Source organism: Periplaneta americana, chromosome 7 (genome assembly GCF_040183065.1).
Source record: "Periplaneta americana isolate PAMFEO1 chromosome 7, P.americana_PAMFEO1_priV1, whole genome shotgun sequence".
NCBI lineage: Eukaryota > Metazoa > Arthropoda > Insecta > Blattodea > Blattidae > Periplaneta > Periplaneta americana.
The window spans coordinates 130220636-130240137 of NC_091123.1; the positions used below are offsets into that span (position 1 = coordinate 130220636).

At 35.1% G+C, this 19502-nt stretch overlaps 1 protein-coding gene across 1 annotated transcript in view; it reads right to left on the bottom strand.

Moving 5' to 3' along the window:
- Positions 1–2196: 2196 nt before the first annotated feature.
- The window catches only part of LOC138703448 (serine protease inhibitor 88Ea-like), a 128858-nt gene continuing 111552 nt past the window's right edge, over positions 2197–19502 (bottom strand). Inside the window, exons 3-6 of the mRNA XM_069831311.1 lie at positions 16583–16882; positions 15124–15259; positions 12099–12325; positions 2197–6491 (exon numbers count right to left, since the gene is read on the bottom strand). Of these exons, the coding sequence (XP_069687412.1) occupies positions 6204–6491; positions 12099–12325; positions 15124–15259; positions 16583–16882 (951 nt within the window). The 3' untranslated portion in view covers positions 2197–6203. The remainder of the gene's footprint in view (positions 6492–12098; positions 12326–15123; positions 15260–16582; positions 16883–19502) is intronic.

Genomic DNA, 19502 nt, shown 5'->3' on the forward strand with positions numbered 1-19502 from the left:
GGGCCAAAAGTGAACCAATTAGCCCAAAAACTACAGAAGTTGGAAATTTCACCCATCTCCTCCCATAATGAAAGAAACCATTCATAATACATAACGTGCTTAAAAATATGTAGTAATTACTGACAATTCATCAACCACTAACTCCGTAAATTAAACGTTTCTCCTATTCTATACCATTATGTAAACCAAAGATTTATTGACAATGATAACTCAAGTCATCCGTTTTGCTTTATTACTAATCCAAGTGCAAGGAAAATAACAGCTACTTACACGGTTTAATATTTGCAGTATAACGCACACTCATTCTTATACTGTCACGTATGATATCGCCATTGGACTTCGTAATCCAAGCGGAGAAAACAATTTGCTATTACAATGTCACAACACAGAATATTTGAGATGGGTTTCCAGAACTATTCAGTCTTTATTTTTTCTTAAATTAACGTTACAATAGTAAAGCTATTTACTGCTGTATACTTACACCCATTACATTGAATATTTGAAACATGTAGTTACTGGAAGGATGTGGTACTACCATCGCACATTCATACAAAACACATTCATTCAGCTGCCTAATTTTAGTGTTTTTGTGCATGTATAAGTATCTATACGGTTACGTTTCATTATACTAAAATGTTACAACATTCTTAGGGAGTCTGAATAAACAGAATTTTGACTGCAAGATCTTATATTTAACTAACTTCTTTTCTTTATTTCTGATTTGGGATGTAAGTGGTATAGAACGTATAACTTGTTAAGTAATTGTATGAGTGTTAGTGACGTACACACTTGGACAAAAACTTAACGTTGCTAGACAAAATACCTGGTGTAATTTTATCGATAATGTTGCCTGTAGTACATTTTTATTTTGATTAGGATAATTGAAAATATTGTGTTGACAGTAACTAAAGTTGTAATTGAAACATAATGTACTGAGAACAATTAAAAGTAGTAGCTAACTGAAGATACTGTATAGAGAGCAACTAAAAGGAGTAACTGAAAATATTGCAACGAAAGTAAGAGTAGCAACTGCAGATAACTGTGTTAAGAGTAGTAACTGAAGTTACTGTACTGAGAGAAACTAAAAGTAGTAACTGAAGTTACTATATTGAGAGCAACTAAAAGTAAAAACTGAAGTTAATATATTGAGAGAAACTAAATTTAGCAACTGAAGTTACTTTACTAACAGCAGTTAAAAGTAGTAAATGAAGTTACTATATTGAGAGCAACTAAGATAGTAACTGAAGTTACTATATTGAGAGCAACTAAGATAGTAACTGAAGTTACTATATTGAGAGCAATTAAGATAGTAACTGAAGTTACTATATTGAGAGCAACTAAGGTAGTAACTGAAGTTAATGTACTGAGAGCAACTAAATTTAGTAACTGATGATACTGTACTGAGAACAATATTAAAAGTAGTAACTGGAGATACTGTGCCGAGAGCAACTAAAAGTAGTAACTGAAGTTACTTTACTGAAAGTATAACTGAAATTGTGCTGAGGGCAACTAAACTTAGTAACTGAAGATACTGTACTGAGAGCAATTAAAATAGTAATTGAAGTTACTGTACTGAGAGCAAATGAAAATAGAACTGAAGTTACTATATTGAGAGAAACTAGGCCTAAATGTAGTAGACCTGACTGAAGTTACTATACAGAAAACAATTAAATTTAGTAACTGAAGATACTGTACTGAGAGAAATTAAAAGTAGTGACTGAAAATCCTGCAAATAAAAGTAGTAACTGAAATTATTATACTGTGAGCAAATAAAAGTAATATAAGTTACCGTACTACATTGAGGGCAACTAAAACTAGTATAACTGAAGTTACTATATTGAGAGCAACTACAAGTAGTAACTAAAGATACTTTGCTGAGAGTAACTGAAAGTAGTAACTGAAATTTTATTATTGTACTGAGAGCAACTAAAAGTAGTGCAGTTAAAGTTACTGTACTGAGAGAAATTAAATTAGTAACTGAAGATACTGTGCTGAGAGCAACTAAAAGTAGTCTACTAACTAACATTATTGTACTGAAAGCAACTAAAAATAGTAACTAAAAATCTATCTCTAAATCCAAATTATGTGGCCAATACCAGTGAAGAAGTTAAAAGGAAGGTGTAGTTCTTGAAGGAAAAGTGTGAAAGTGTGAAGGTTCTGATGTAGAATATATTGCAGACAAAGTTGACAAAAATATATGAGGTAAAAATGACATATTGTATTTTGTCCAAATCTGTACATGTATTGAATAGGAACATATTGTATAAACTTAGTTCATGTAAATCTCACAAAATAACAATTCTCAAAAACAGATTATAGCAAGTTTGAAAGTAAGTGGAAAAAATAAGGAATTGCTATTATTTGCAGTTACACAGGATGAAAGGGAACGTGTTCTTTCCTTTTTTAAATATGATTTCTACATGCATGATGACCTGAAAGAATAAGAGAATTTTGTTACTTCGCAGACGGTTAAAAATATACAGTTTTGATTGTTATGTAAAGCATTATTTTTTTAGGTAGTGTATAGTAAGCTATTAGCGACCATGTTTTAGTGATCTCTAATTCGTGTGAATTAATACGTTTTCTTCCATCCTGTCTAAAATGTGAAGAATAATGTTAATTTTAATCATGAAACTGAATATCTCTGTGGAGTTACAGAAACATAACCATAAAAATCAGTACGTTGTTACATTTCTTTATTTATGAAAGAATGGAATAAATATTTTTCAGTTTTTTACGTTATTTACTCCTTACCACAAATTTGTGAAGTTTGCTTTTCTGCTTAAAGAAATTAAACATTTCAACTGTTTTATTAATAATGTGTTTCGTCTACATCGTCATGGGATACGGTATCTGATTTAAATGTAAGTTAAATGAAATTTAGTTTTCCCCCCTTAAATTATTCAGTAAATTGAATATTATTGTTTACTAAGAGTTTAAAAAGTGCTTTAGAAGATTACTAATGTTTCTATTTCATGCAAATAAAATTGCAAAATATATTAAAGCTGAAACCGAATAAAACAGTGTTTCTGATGTCGCACTTGAAACAGCACAGAAAGAGCTTCCTTGTAGGTGCTTTCATCTTTAATATACACACTTTACAAGTAAGCACCAATGTCTTAAGGAGGTAACAATAAAATACAAACAGTCGAAGGGCGACACATGAGCAGAAGCGAAGCGTATATTAAAAACCTGATCACATATATAACAGATTGATTAGCCTAATGGACTTTCAAGGCAACCACTTTTTATACATTTCACTATGCTGCTATCTAGCGGCTGCAGAAGAAGTCACGTTATAACCCTTATGAAACTGCATGGAGCAACTACACTTCCATCTAGCGGTCATTACCAAAATATACCTTTTCGACGGTGGAGGCTCTGGTGGTTGTTCTCATTTTATGTTGCTATTTCATAACATGGGAATGGCCAATCTGATATATATGTGATCAGGGTTAAAAGCTATTAAATTAATTATATTTACTAAAAATTATTAATTAATAATTTTAGTCTTATAATTGTTTACACAAATATATTTCTTAATTTATACATTTATTTCAAGAAGAAGTGATTTCGCTGTAAAGCATACTCCAAAGGTTCGCTGTTATTTGATATCAGAAGCTGTATACAGATAACAACAACTTTAAGGGGAGTTGGTTGTAACAGAGTCAAATACTGCAATTTTTTATTTGCTTATATTAAAGAGAGTTCTTTTCTGAACAAATTCATATTTAATTTATGTATATTCCGAGAATTTTGAAATAATAAATGTGCTTATTCAAATTGGGCACCATAATGACCAATAATATACATTTAAGTTTAAACGTTGTTTTTCAAAACTTACATTGTCCAAATTATTAGTACACTTTATAGAAAAACAGCTATTTGAACTAAACTTATGAAATTATCAGGCTAGCTCTCAAGATGTGTAATAGGTGCTACCTTTTCAAAATTATTTTAAAATATTACAATTATTCTGAGAGAAACAAATTTATATTATTTTAAAAATCCAAATATGTCCCACGACCATTCGTTTTGGTGAAGAGTGCCTTCACTACTACTTCTAAGTCTATGTTATTAAAGTTCATTTGAAATCTGGAAAGTAGGAAGAGAGAAAATTATTTACCAGTGCATATGCATGTACTGTAATTATTAATGATAACTTAATTTTATTGTGTTAATCATGTTTGTTTTCCAAGAACTAAAACAATGTATCAGAACTTTTAGTACAGAGAATAGCTTTTAACTGTCCCGGAGAGTTGCCGTTTCTCGCTCCCAGGCGACCTTGTGATTAACACGCTGATGACGCAGTTCCCGGTTGGCGATCTCAGTGCTAGACTGGCTACCGTACGGGGTGGATGCTTACTCCAAGGCTCTTTAGTGTCTGAGGTGTGCTTAATTATTTGTATGAAGTTAATGATTAGTGTCAGAAGTGTTTAGTTCCAATGCCATTTTCATTACTTAAGCGCGTGTATATTTATAATACTAACGCCTACATAAAATACAGGAAATCTTGTGCGAAAACGCGATGCAAGATTCGACAGAAACTTCCAAACAGGACCGTACCTTGTGTAAAAACAATAAAAAAAAATCTAGCTAAAAATTCAGAGACAGGTTCAATAAATGATCGTAAAAGACTGCATATGAGCTGAAGTGGAGTCAATCAGTGCTGCTGAACTTGTGAAAGTTAATAATAATTTTATAAGAAGGTGTCAGTAATGTGTAGCAGTCAACGGGGGACATTTTGAGCATAAAATATGAGCTGGGCAAGTGCAAAGAAATATACATTGCTTGCCTGCCAGGTGGGAGACAGTTGCTCTAAGGCCGCGACCAGGAAATTCCAAATCTCCGAGACAGTTAAAAGATATTCCCTGCATAATATTTAAAGAGTAGAAAGAGGATATAGTAGACAAAAAAAGAAACATTGGTTATATTATAACCTAAACTGTAACAAAATAAAATATACAATAATTACATTTTCACAACTTTTGCATCGCTTACCAACCGACTCCCCTTAACGAAGTTGCATAAAGAATGACGGAATAACAAAAAAATGTTTATATTTTAGACTTTCATGTAGGCTTGAACGAATAATAATCTTTATGCTCGACCATGCCGAAATGTAGTAATTACACACCTGGTAGCAGCCCTTTAATGGACCTCGTTAAAATACAACTATTCATTAAAGTTCAGTTCTTCAACCAATCAGAAAACACCATTATACCAATATGAAAGCGCAAGTATCGATTATTCTCGGACATGCAATCGAAAGACAACTAGCGAAACGTCACGGAGGCTGGAAATCCAATACTGTCGCAGAAGGTTAAGTTCTGTTACTATAATAATTAGCGTTAATTGTGAATAATATTCAAATAAATTCAATTTGTCATCTCGTTTTTCAATGTCTAAATCAATTTCAAGGTATATCAAGATTAATGTTCATTTTACTCTCTAGATTATATCAATGTCAATGACATTTGCTCCTCGGAAAAAATCAGTACTTTCGCGTCTGCGCACATCTCACAATTTACGAGATATTGCACAAGGTCAGTTCCGCTCCCCAGTCAGACAAGAATAACATGAATACATATTAATAATTTCAAGTTAGAAATATGATCGAGCATAAAAAGCCGTATGAAACTTGCCTATAATGGTAATTAAGACGCTCGTATGAAAATTATGAAACTCGCTTGCGCTCGTTTCATAAACATACTCGCGTCTTAATTACTACCATTATAGGCTCGTTGCATAATGTACTATTATTTAACTGTAATCTACTTCTTAGCGCCTTCCAGCATATACGAAACAAATGTTAGGAAAATTAATGCTCAGATATATTTTGTAAATCTAATTGAGTCGTATATTTTTGTACTCCCTAGTAAATGTTTCTTCATAACACCGCTTCGTCACTGCACATGAGTCTTACAACTAAAATAGATATAAAAAAATCTGTCCCAGACAGATAATTCACGTTTAAAGTTTTTTTGAGGTATTGACCCCAAGTTTTCTTGGTTATAAATTAAATATGAACATTGAACACTTCGTCCATTTCCAGCTTTCTGCACTCTCTTTCGCGAAACAGTCTCTTTCAAGTTTTATACTCGTACTCTCGTCACTTTGAGAGTGTTCTTCTCTCAAGTGAGCTTCGTCTCCTGATTGTAGTCTCTCTGAAAGCCTCTTCGGAAGACACGAGTTGGAGATGATTAATTGTATGGAGACCTATAGACGCCCATAAACAGGATGTTCCTCGCAGTCTTGTCGTAGACGAGGTACACGAAGGGATGGTTGGCGATGAAGCGGGCAGGTGTCAGAGGTCGCGAAGAGCGGAAGGAGAAGATCGCAGTGGCGGCAGCTGCAACTGTGCCCTGTTCGTCCAATGCGATCTTGGCCTTGTGCACAGCGTCGTCCAGACGGGGGCCTGCGGTGCCAGTGAAGCCAGACAGGTCAGATGTGGCCTGGAACAGGTCTCCAACTCCCAGACGTTCCAGGATCTGTAGAGAAAAGAGCAGATATAGACATACATAATATTTCACGATTGAACAATTTCTGCTTGGGTGAAGACAAGACGCAAATTCTATTATTATGCAACGAAATATATGAGAAAGGTGAAGGGCCTGGAGATTTTACGGAGGCAGTGTTGATTCCAATACCGAAGAAAAATAATGCCAATAAATGTAATGAGTTCAGGACTATCAGCCTAATATCGCACTCGGCGAAAATTTTCTTGCGAATACTGAATCGATGTTTATATTTTAAGCTGGAAGAAGAGTTGGAAGAAGAGCAGTTTGGCTTCAGGAAGGAAAAGGTACAAGAGATCCAATTGGACTGCTACGAACAATCGGCGAAGATACCTAAAGATTTTTTTTTCTATTGCAAGCAAAAATTACATACAATAACAAAGATTTTACAATACTATTGCAATACTCTTATATGAATATTCTTCAAAATTCGAAATTGATTACAAATCTGATAGTCAAATAGTCTACATATTACAAATTATTGTATAATTACAAGGTAACTGGGTCACACCCGAAAAAGCAAGATGCTTGAGGTCGGGTGTGACCAATAATGAAAAGTGGATAAAAGAAAAAAAAAATAAATAAAATAACATTAACAATAATAATAATATAATAATAATAATAATCCGATTAAAATTGTTAAATGTAATTACACATAAAGTTTAAAAAGAATAAGAAAAAAAAACAAAAACACATAAACAAAAACGGTACCATAGCCTATACATGAACATACTAAGTTAAGAATACAACATTGTTAAAGTGACAGAAAAAAATAAATAAAGAATAAGATTTTAAAGGTTTATAATTTTAAAAACAGTTCAAGCACTTGTTTTTCTGAATAATGTATTGTTTAATAATTTTATTTTAGGATTCCTCTTTATAAAATCATTAATATAATCTTGGACCGTAATTAGAACTGTGCCTTAGACCTGCTTCAGTCTTACATTTTGGTTCAATGAGGGGAAGCGAAATATTGTATCTTCTTGTGTTGTGACCATGATCGGATGATATAAACTTAGCTTGATATTTATGGTAGTGATTCAGAATAGTGTGCAGTACATATAAATTTGCTTGATATTTAAAACATTAAATTCTTTATATATGAGATGAGTTTAGAGAAGAATAAAGAAGTGTATGTAGTATATGGAGACTTGGAAAAGGCTTTTGACAGAGTGAATTGAAATAAACTGATGGGGAGCCCAAAGAAAATTGGTGTGGATTGGAAAGAGAGAAGACAGTTCAGTAATCTTTATATCATACAACGAGTCAAAGTCAGGATAGGAGAAGAAATGTCAGACTGAAGTAAAATTGGGAGAGGAGTAAGTCAAGGATGTCCCTTATCACCTACCCCGTTCAATATCTACTTGGAGGATTTAGTAAAGAATTGTTTTCAGTACATGGGAGAGTGATAGTAGGAGAAAGAAGAATAAAGTGGATACGATTTGCTGCTGATATACCGTCGTTAGCAGAAGAGGAGATGATACTACAGCATATGCTACTGGAGCTAAATGAAGTTATGAGCAGTATGGGATGAAGATAAATGTAAATAAGACGAAGCGCATGGTCATAAGGATAATACAGAAGATAAAGTTGCGAATTCTAAATGAGGCAGTAGAGCAAGTGGACAGCTTCAAATAATTGGAGTGTACCATAAGCAGTAACATGAGCTGCTAACAAGAAGTCAAAAGGAGGATAGCAATAGCCAAGGAAGCTTTCAATAGAAAAAGGAGCATCTTCTGCGCACCTCTGGAAAAAGAACTAAAGAAGAGACTAGTGAAGTGCTTTGTATGGAGTGTGGCACTGTATGGGGCAGAAACATGGACATAACTACGAAGTGAAGAGAAGCGAATAGAAGCATTTGAAATGTGGATAAGGAGAAGAATGGAACGTGTGAAGTGGACAGACAGAATAAGAAATGAAACTGTTGGAAAGAGTGGGTGAAGAAAGAATGATGCTGAAACTGATCAAGAAGAGGAAATGGGATTGGTTGGGTCACTGGCTGAGAAGAAACTGCCTACTGAAGGATGCACTGGAAGGAATGGTGAACGGAGAAGAATTCGGGGCAGAAGAAGATATCAGATGATAGACAAATTAAGATATGTGGTCCACACCTGTGGAGTAACGGTTAGCGCATCTGGCCGCGAAACCAGGTGGCCCGGTTTCGATTCCCGGTTGGGGCAAGTTACCTGGTTGAGGTCTTTTCCGGGGTTTTTCCTCAACTCAATATGAGCTAATGCTGGGTAACTATCGGTGTTGGACCCCGGACTCATTTCACCGTCATTATCACCATCTCATTCAGACGCTAAATAACCTAAGATGTTGGTAAAGCGTCGTAAAATAACCTACTAAAATAAAAAAAATGAAGATATATATGGATCATACGAAGAGACAAAAGGAAGGCAGAAAATAGGAAAGATTGGAGAAAGCTGGGTTTGCAGTGAAAGACCTGCCCTTGGGCAGAACACTAAATGAATGAATGAGAACGATTTCAGTTATCATTGCAAATTTACATACCGTATTTACTCGGAAATAAGACCCTATCGATTATAAGACCCTCCTAATTTTTTAAGTATTTTTTTATAAAAACATTTTGTATTCTAATACTAGACCCGTAAGAAAATACCGATAATAGAGTTCTAGTGTCGTATTCTAAGTGAAACAGAAACTGTAAGTTTTCCAGAAAATCGTTGTCAAGAGAATACAGTAGAGACGCATTAATTGTACAATGAAAAGTATGCTCATCTTCCTGAAATTAATTTTTCACTAGTCTCCTTTTTAATTGTCCTAATACGTGTCCTTATTTTCCATTACCTTCCGTTAACGCCCAATTCGAATTCTATTTTTATCCCATTCATAAATGTTCATATATCATACTACAAGTACACCCACAGGTAAAATGTGTCTGGAAATTATGTTTATATTCTCAAGAGTCTCCATTTTTAAAGCTTCACTTGGTGACGCACATAAGTCCTTTTTCCTTTAAATGGAACAACTGGATCGAGTAGCAGAAGGAACTCTTGCACGTATCACTAAAACAAGATCTTGACACTTGTCTGGCACAAACTCTGCAAATACATACAAGAGACTGCACTACCGCTCCTTTTAATTATGTCATGGACCGGTCTCATCTGCTTGCATGCATCGATCCTCTGTCTCTTGAAGAATCCGCGGCTGGAGTTGTTAATCAAGCTGAATTAGAGATCCAGATTTGCATGTTTGACTATATATCGGGGAATATCGCCATCTTTCACGGTGGACGTTTTGTAACAAGTCAATTGAATGGGCTTCATTGTCTAAAAGCGATGCTTGTCTACTTCAAAACCCAGTACCGAAATTCTTTCACTAGAGAGCAACGAATACCTAACACATCTGGCACTTGCCACTGGACTTCCACTACTAGGAGAGATATATGTAAACATTTCTTCTATTCTTCATTAACATCAGTGCTTCAAATTCAGGTTATTTTGTATTTCCTTTTCCAGAAATTACATTAACAATGAATGACATTTTACAAATAGCTGAATGTGATCGAACATAAGAATTAAATTCCATGCAAGAAAAAACATGAGACTAATACGAATACAGTTAAAATTAAAGATTATATCGACGTTGTAAAAATATAATCTCCATATAAAGTGCAAATACGAAAATAAATACAACAGATGATGGCCTAAACAAGTCTGACGCATACAATAGATGAAACTTGTTAATAAAAACACGAAGAAAAAACATCATGAAAATGACACCGAAGAAGAAACAGGAAAAGGATAGTAATGTATCTGAAGGTACACAAAAATAAACAATGATGAAAATCAGAAAGAAGAAAAAGCAGGAAAAGGTTGCTAATGTATGTGAAGGTTATCGGGAAGACACAGTAATGAAAATGAGAATGAAGAAAAAGCGGGAGAAGAATGATAATGTATCAGAAGGTACACGGGAAGAGACAATAATGAAAATTACGGGAAAAAAGCAGGAGAAGGATGATGTATATCAAGATAAACGGGAAGAGATAATAATGAAAATGAAAATGATGAAAGAAGCAGGATAAGAATAATAATGTATCTGATGATAAACGGAAAGAGAAATAATGAAAATGAGAATGATGAAAAAGCAAAAGGATGATAATGTAAGTTATATTAAGATAAACGGAAAGAGATAATAATGAAAATGATAATGATGAAAAAAGAAGGAGAAAGATGATAATGTATCTGAAGATAAACAGAAAGAAACAATAATGAAAATGAGGATGATGAAAAAGCAGCGTAAGAATGATAATGTATCTGAAGATAAAAGGGAAGAGACAATAATGAAAATGATCGATGAAAAAAGCGGGAGAAAGATGATAATGTATCTGAAGACAAACAGAAAGAAACAATAATGAAAATGAGACTGATGAAAAAGCAGGATAAGAATGATAATGTATCTGAAGGCAAACGGAAACAGACAATAATGAAAATGAGAATGAGGAAAAGAGTAGAAGGATGATGATGATGTTAATTAAAATAAACGGAAAGAGGCAATAATGAAAATGGGAATGGTGAAAAAGCAGGAGAAAGATGTTAATGTATCTGAAGACAAACGGGAAGAGACAATAATGAAAATGAGAATGATGAAAAAAGCAGGAGAAGAATGTTAATGTAGGCTATATATGAAGATGCAATGCTGAAAATAAGAATAAAGAAGCAAGAAAAGGATGATAATGGAGAAACTATAAAATATATGAAAATTGTGAAGCAAAGAGGGATGAAGAAAAGTAATGGTAATTTGGAGAAATTTTTAGAATTCTAATATCATGTAATCTCTAATATTCTTTTACCCTTAAAACTCAAGAATAATGATATTTTACAAACAATTTTAAATTAGTATAACTCTGAAAATATTGAGATTAAGACAAAGGTTTATATGACATTTTTTGCTCAGAATGTCTTCGGAAATAAGTTCCGTAAGGGATGGTAAATCCTCTTGAATCACCCTGTATTATTTCATTCTATTGTGTTAGGGTTAGTGATTGATTGTATCCTTTTTCTCGGTATGATACAAACACATGTTGTCATCAATATCACTGTTTTGTTACCTTACATAAACATTGCAGTTTAATTATCTATTATTTACACGTGCATACATCTTCTATTTTAAAGTCAATTTATTTCATACTTTGTACTTATAGTTGTCCCCTCCAGTTGACGTTACATTTTCACTGCGCTTTTCCTTTGAATTGAATGCCGATAAACTCTGCTATAATTAAGTGCTAACAGAGGCCCAGAAAGAAGTAGAAATGAGGTGAGATGTCACAGTGTTTCTGACTTGATCTGTGAGTTCAATATCTTAGAAAGCATGATGACTGAATATCAAATAAAACAATATATTATTATATCTGTGAGTTCAAATTCAGTATTAAATTTGATCTTAAAAGTTTCACTTTGAACAACTCTACTTTTAGTTACGAAATGTCCTGAAGAATAAAATGAAAATTACGAGAAGTTTGAGAAAGACGAATAAGAGGATCAGGAAAAGGGTAGAAAGAAGTCATGTGACGCAGAATTCTGTGAGAATGATGGTGTGATTTGTGTTGCTACTTACTGGTCTGAGCTCCAGAGACTGCTCGACGGTGAACTTGGGAATAGAGACTTCTACAGCACGGGGCAGGTCGTCTTCGATGATCTCTTGCAAGCTCTCCACGGACAGCTCCTTGACGACGGCCTCGATGCCGTTGGCCTTTGCGTAGGGTGGAAGGATGATAAACATGCTCACTTCGTTACCCTTGTAGGGCAGCTCCAGCACATGGGCGCCCAGGCGCTCTGACACGACTGTGAACACGAGCATTCAAACACATTACACTCTATTCAAATATGTTAACTCCTCTTCTAAAGTAACCTACACAGTAGAGATGAACAACGATCGAGAAAGCGAGACTAACAGCGCCCGCAAAGCCGAAAACCCGCACGACAATGTTGTATTACGTCGCGTCTTGACGTAAAGACTACTGAGTCTTCCGAGACTCAATATTGATCATCTCCCGAAGTCCCGAAGTCACGCAGCCTTCAAGCAGCCTTCAATCGCCACAGCTGTTTATACCTGACTGAACTTTTATCTACTTTTGCAACTGTTGTATATGTATAAACAATCAAGTACCCTATTTGAAACATCTCTACCTTTCAATGTATAATAATCCGTTCCCAAGTCTTTATCTAATTACTAGGCCCTTATTAAAAGGCTAGGAATTTTCTTTTCATATGTTTAAGATCAAGTGTGCAATCTCAATAAAAAGATATTAATGTCATGTTTTATGTTTCTTATAAATGCAAATTTATTTGAGAATTTTTTTTCTATTTATATAACCATAAATAATATCATATAATAGAACCAGAACATTTTGATAACTAAGATACTGTTCTGTTTTGTCTTTTTATCTCATTTTAAACATTTATAATGTTATTTATTTCAATGATGTATGTTATTCAAAGTTACAAAATCTTTCCACGCCGACCAAATGCTATTTCGAGAATAGCGAACGAGACTCGAAGCGCACAAGAGTTACGAGCCGAGACTCGAAAGACAAATGCAACGAACACAGCGAGCGAGAGCGGCAGTTAGTTTTATTCATCTCTACTACATAGGCTCTGATTTTACTGTGTCTGTCGTACACGACACTTTGATTTGTTGTGATAATAGTCCTCGTCGTCATTTTAAGATTGGTTCTTTGGCCCATTCGGATGTTCTTATTGTGATGATGATAATAAATACAGGATGTATATGAACTATCTCCTCAAACTTTGTAGAGTTGTAGAGGACTTGAAACTAAACAGGTTTCCTAAATACTGTACAGTCTGAAGCGAAATATTATGAAGTTGCAGAATAAATAAGAAAACACGTGTCAGAGAATATGTATTAGTCGTGCTTCAATTTACACATTTACATTGTTTGTTTAGTCAACTGTCCGAAGATAGGTTGAACCTCATGACACCAATAAGGCATCACTAGTGAGGGCAACTAAGCCAGGAGATAATGGGGTAGGGTGGCCAGTTCCTATCCCCCTCCATTGGATATTTCGCTGAGTAGTAACATATTACACTAATCAGACTTCACATGTATACAAACAATTGTTCTTCCTCCAACACATATTGTTCAGTGAGATGTACTGCCTAAAGGTTCAAATTTACGATCACCAGTCTCGTCGCAAGAGACTATTTAGTGTGTGCTCGAAGACACTAACATTGAGCCTAATACACGCGGCTGCAGTAATTCTGTCGATGAGGATACTTTCTGTCTCAATAGATGTTTTATAAACGAGTATTTTCATGTTGTTCAATAAGAAGTCTTCTGGTGTGAGATCCGGCGACCTAGGAGGCCATGATACAGATCCACCTCGTCCAATCCAACGATAATCGCAAGTAATATCCAGATGAGTTCGTTTCTGCTGAGCAAAAATGAGGAGTAGCTTCATCATGAAGAAATCACGTATAATTTCTAAGTACAAAGGCCATATATTCTAGTATTTCTGTTAATACGTCCTTTAGGAATGAATAGTACTTCTGTGTGTTGAATGTTGTATGGTTCGGACACGCACGATCAAAATAAATTTCCCGATAAAGCCTTCGAGCTTCTCTACTCTTCCCCCAAGCAGCTCTGTTAGAGAGTAGAACATCCGTGTATTCAGCTGAGGTATGCCGTTCAATTTTACCGTACGGACACAAATGATTCCCAAATCTTGGTATGTTACGCTTTAAACACTGTGATCAGCAACGATTGTAATTATTGGTTTCCTAATGCGGTACAAGGAACCACATAACAGTTGAGTAAGCTGTTCATTTACTTTGAACTTAATTCTGTAACTTCGTAAGAACGCACTCCCGACTTATACAATATTTGCAAAACTTGTTTAGTTTGAAGTCCTCTACAACTCTAAAAAGTTTGAGGAGGTTGTTCATACAAACCCTGAATTCAATTCGGCCACCTATCTGGATTAAGTATGACAGCCGAGAGGCTGTAAAACATTAGGGGTAACCATTGACGAGGTGGGGATGCCGTGAGAATATACGAACCTTCAGAAGAAGCTGAACTCTCTGACCATGTTGTCGGTATGGTGTAAAGTCATTCACTACAACAGCACCAGACAACACAAGACGAGGGATATTCATTTCCTCTGGAAGGGACATATCTCTGCTTTTCAAGGCTTTTAGAAGACAACGAGTAACGTCCAAAGTAATTATAAATAACAAGATTATACAACAGATGTGTTTCTATTGTCAAGTTTACACAACTGTACCTTCAAAATTAACAGTCTATGACTTAATTGGTTCTACAAATAAGATCGATTAATTGATAAAACTGAGATCTTCACTAAAAATCGTCAAGTATTTCTCACTCAAGTATTTATTATTAGCATATTTTAACGTAGATCATATTCCCCAACGTGTAATCTTGATACTTCAACTTAAGTTATTGATTGGTATAATGATTTCACCATTACTCCATTATCCAGTAATCACCTTACTCTCTGAATAACTTTTTTTAGTTTGTCAGACATGTACAATAGAAGCTTAGTTTATTAAAAGACAGATTGGGTTGCTAAACATGTGTATCAATTCTAGGCTACAGAACTTACTGTGATTGAAGGTGCCCTTCTGCTTCATCATGTCGACGAGAGTCTGCTTGGAGTGTGACACGTAGAACACTTCCTTGTGCGTGTGCTCAGGCAAAAACTGCGATTGCCACAGTCCCTTGAAGTAGGCAGCATTAGCCTGAAATCGTAATTTCGTTTTAATGGACATGGAAGATGCACACTTAATTTATATTTGACTACATGGTGAAAATTGTGGATATATAGGGGAAGGTCTCCCAATACCGGACACTTAGGCCTTTTGAACAATTGTGGAAGATTTAAGTAACTCTTTGCAATAAAAATACTGCAGAATGATCGATTGACTTTTATTCTTGTAATCTTGATGAATTGAGTGATCTAAATTTAAGACAAATTACATAAACAATTAAAATTGAACAACCCTGATACAACAGTACAGCAAAAAATGGATCCCAGTATCGGACATAGAGTAAACATTATTTGTCATACTATTTAATACAAATACAAGCAACTAAAATTAAGGAATCACTGGCATGAAAGTATTTTCAATCGTAAGTGAACATTTTTTTATATTTATGAACAAAAAGGAAGAACATAGGCCTACGCATATTGAATATACACACAATACAATTTATAAAACAATCCTTTGCCACACTATCTCAAGACATTGATATATATGGGACAATTATTGGATTTACTAACAATGATGACAAAACAAAAAACCAATATTACCTGAATCGGTACAGTCCACATACTCCCAAATGGTTATCTAAATGTGTTAAATAATCTTTATCTAGTTCCTCAGAAAATGTCACATCAAACCTTCCCATTTTGGCAGCACAATAATTGAATTCTCTGATTTTAGTTCCTTAACTCCCCGCTGAGGTACTTAGAAACAGAGAAATGAGCAGCCGCCTTTCTGATGGTCATTCTCTCTTCATCACTTTCTGCAATGTACATTTCATATCCTCCCACTTCCCTCTCTTATTCGTTTGCATGTCAGAACAAAGATTTAGAAATAAGAAACAGGCCATAAAATCTTATTCTTAATGATATTCTCTTGTCCGATAATGGGTGAACATATACTGTCCGATACTGGGTAACTCGCGCTCTAAAGTAAAGCTTCTGGTTTCCACATCATACTCACTCCAAAATCAAATCCAATTATATAGTACGTAGCCCTTTCAATATACATCTCAAGAACTATATATAAGAAATGCTACATTCACCTCAAGATGTAGTAGCGAGTGTAGAAACTTACACACAGCACTTGGAAAACATATATCCATCGCAGGAAAACACCCATACAATATACTGTAACTGTTGAATGCAGTGAATCACAATACTCTGTAATGATTCATAGAAGCCGTCTACCATCTATCGGGCATAGCAATAACTACGTTTGTCCGATGCTGGGAGCTGTCCGGGCTGGGGAAAAATACAGACAATAGGACTGTTGTAAAAGTATAGTACATCGTCTTACCAGCACGAGTTCAGTGTCGTGGTTGATCTTCTCCTGCGGGATGAGGTCCTGAATCTGGCGCTTGGTCTGTGTCTCTACCCAGTTGTTGATAACCTCCCTCGCGGCCTCGGGGTCGGCGTGGAAGTCCAGGCTCTGAACCTCGTCCTCGAACAGATGCGCCAGGCACTCCCTCAGTTTGAGCGTGTTAGCCACGAACAGCTTGTTGGCGGACCGCAGTTCGTAGCTCTCCGACCCGTTGATCTGCCTCATGTTTTGGAAGTACTTCTCGAACTTGTACGCCATCATCATGCTCATCTTGTTCTGTGGAACACGCGTTATTGTTATGATTATGACTAGAATACTACTACTATTACTGCATCCACTCCTCAGACATATACGATACACATTTGGAACCACAAGTCGTCGGTATACAGAACGGTTTGTAGCTTTCGGGGCCGTCAGAACACGGATCCTTACTGTGAGAACTTAAGCATAATCGCGGAGTGAAACAGACACCGAGGAACGATGAGTCATGCCAGTCAGTCCATCATTATGCATTTAGTTTAGAATTAATTTACAGAGTTCACGTGTTATTCAGTTCTGTGTTAAAACTGTTACCATTGTGCTCAAGGCTCATTGTAACTTATGCCACGATATATTATTTATTTATTATTTATTTATCTATTCTGGTGTAGTTAAGGCCATCAGGCCTTCTCTTCCACAACACTAAGAATACAAATACAATAATAGAAATAAACAGAAAAAAATACACTATATACAAAGTAAAGCTATACAAGAAATAAAGAGAGAGAGAAAAAGCACTATAAACAAAGTAAAGCCACACACAAATATACACAGGTTGCAGTCACACAAACTTTAAATGAGTGATTAAGTATCATAATTAATTTTATCCTAACTAATTAACTAACGTAAACAAGAAACTTGCAATTTTAATCTAGATTAAAAAAGAAAAAAACACAAATCAATACTTCTAGCAATACCTAAAAACATTAACTAAGACAAAATTTTCCAATTTAATTTTGAATTGTGATAAAGTCCGGCAGTCCCTGACGTCATTAGGTAACGAATTCCAGAGGCGAGGTATTTCTACAGTATAGGACGATGAGTATAAAGACGTTCTATGATGAGGGATAGAAAGAAGTGCTTGATGTCGGCTTCGAAGAGTTGTAATAAATTGAAAGCGCGATAACAGATAATTCGGAGTAGAAGTATGCATGATTCTAAACAGAAGAGACAGTGAATGTATTGTTCTTCGTTCTTTCAGACGCACCCATGAAAGCAACTGGAGGGAAGGTGTTATATGGTCAAATTTACGAGTATTGCAGATGAATCGTATGCACACATTATGAACTCATTGTAGTCTCTCAGCTAAGAGTGAACTTACATTAGTTAGCAAGGAATCGCAATAATCAAAATGGGGCATTACAAGCGTCTGAATAAGATTCTTTTTTAGACTAAGTGGTAGAAATTCTTTCATATGGAACAAGGAGTGAAGTTGAGAAAATATTTTTTTGCAATATAAGACATAGTCTAGAAAGAGTTTTCATGTACGATACATAATATGTGGAAACGAGGTCGTACAGAACAGTGGTCTGTTCAGTTTCCTCGTGTACAGTTCGAAGACTTCTTTCAACGCCCACTTAACAGATTTACGCCTTTCTATCCAAGCAACTCTGACCACCTCCTCAAGTGCTGAACAATTGCCACATTTTTGTCAACTTTCGACCCCTCAATGACTGCTACTTCATTTTATTCATAGATGTGACAACTCTCCCTCCACATGGATATGAAGGAAAGCGTCAGTTTTTCTAAACGAAGGTATGACTGGTAAATCTGTATTTGCAACTCTCACCAAGCTTAAATTTTTACCACGATTTATAGTAGTTTAGAGTGCAATACTGAAGTTGTGAAATAGTTTTCGTAATCTTTCGGTCTAACTAATAAAATCTCTTACACAGATGTTTAAGTGACTTATACAGTGGATAGCTCGTTTATAAGTGAAGTGCAAATTCCTGTCTAATAATCACTATATGAGCTGTTGTGAGCAGAAGTGGTGTAAGTCAAAAATGAGTAATGAGGGTTAAAGTAAACATTCCGTAAAATACAGCGCAAAATAGCAATTAATATTGAATTTATTTAAACTATTAGTAGTCAGTGGATAGCATGAAGGACGTATTAATTGCTTCTTTGCTCTGTATTTTACAGAATTTTTACTTTAAACCTCATTACCCAATTTTGACTTACACCACTTCTGCTCTGAACGGCTCACATTATGTCGTCTATAACAATACCATTGTTATAGAACTACGTCATAGTTTCGTCATTATTTTTTACGAAAGGCAGCAGAATAACTGAGATGCTTTACTGCATCCGATAGTGTGCGCTAGCGTACCGTGACAAGTATCGATAATACAACTGGGCCAGATGGATTACCAAACTATATTTTGATCAAAGAGTACAGTAATATTATTCTAATTATTCTGTGCTCTTTGATTAGTTGTTCTGTGGTTACAAGGCAACCATCATCATAAAATGACAAATGATACGAACAGCTGTTAGCAACCCCGAGCCATAAGGTTGAAACGGTGGAACCAAAAAGGTGTACTAGTATGGCCGACAAATTACCCATAGTTCATCTCTTTTTCCGGTGTGTTCATCAGCTGTTTTGTTCATATTATTACGATTACAAATTGTTTCGTGTTGTTGTGAATATTTCAGAAGCGTAGTCAAGCTCAGCAGATGTTTTTTTTTTTTTTTTTATAAATAAGCAAATATTCTGTTCAGCTCAACTGTAAAATATGTCCGTTGATATGTCTCCCTATGCTTTAATGTATAAAGGAATGCCAAAATCCTTCTTGATAAACGAATGTGGAAATGAAGTGTTCAGTCCATGTCACAACCATAACACTTTTAATAAATA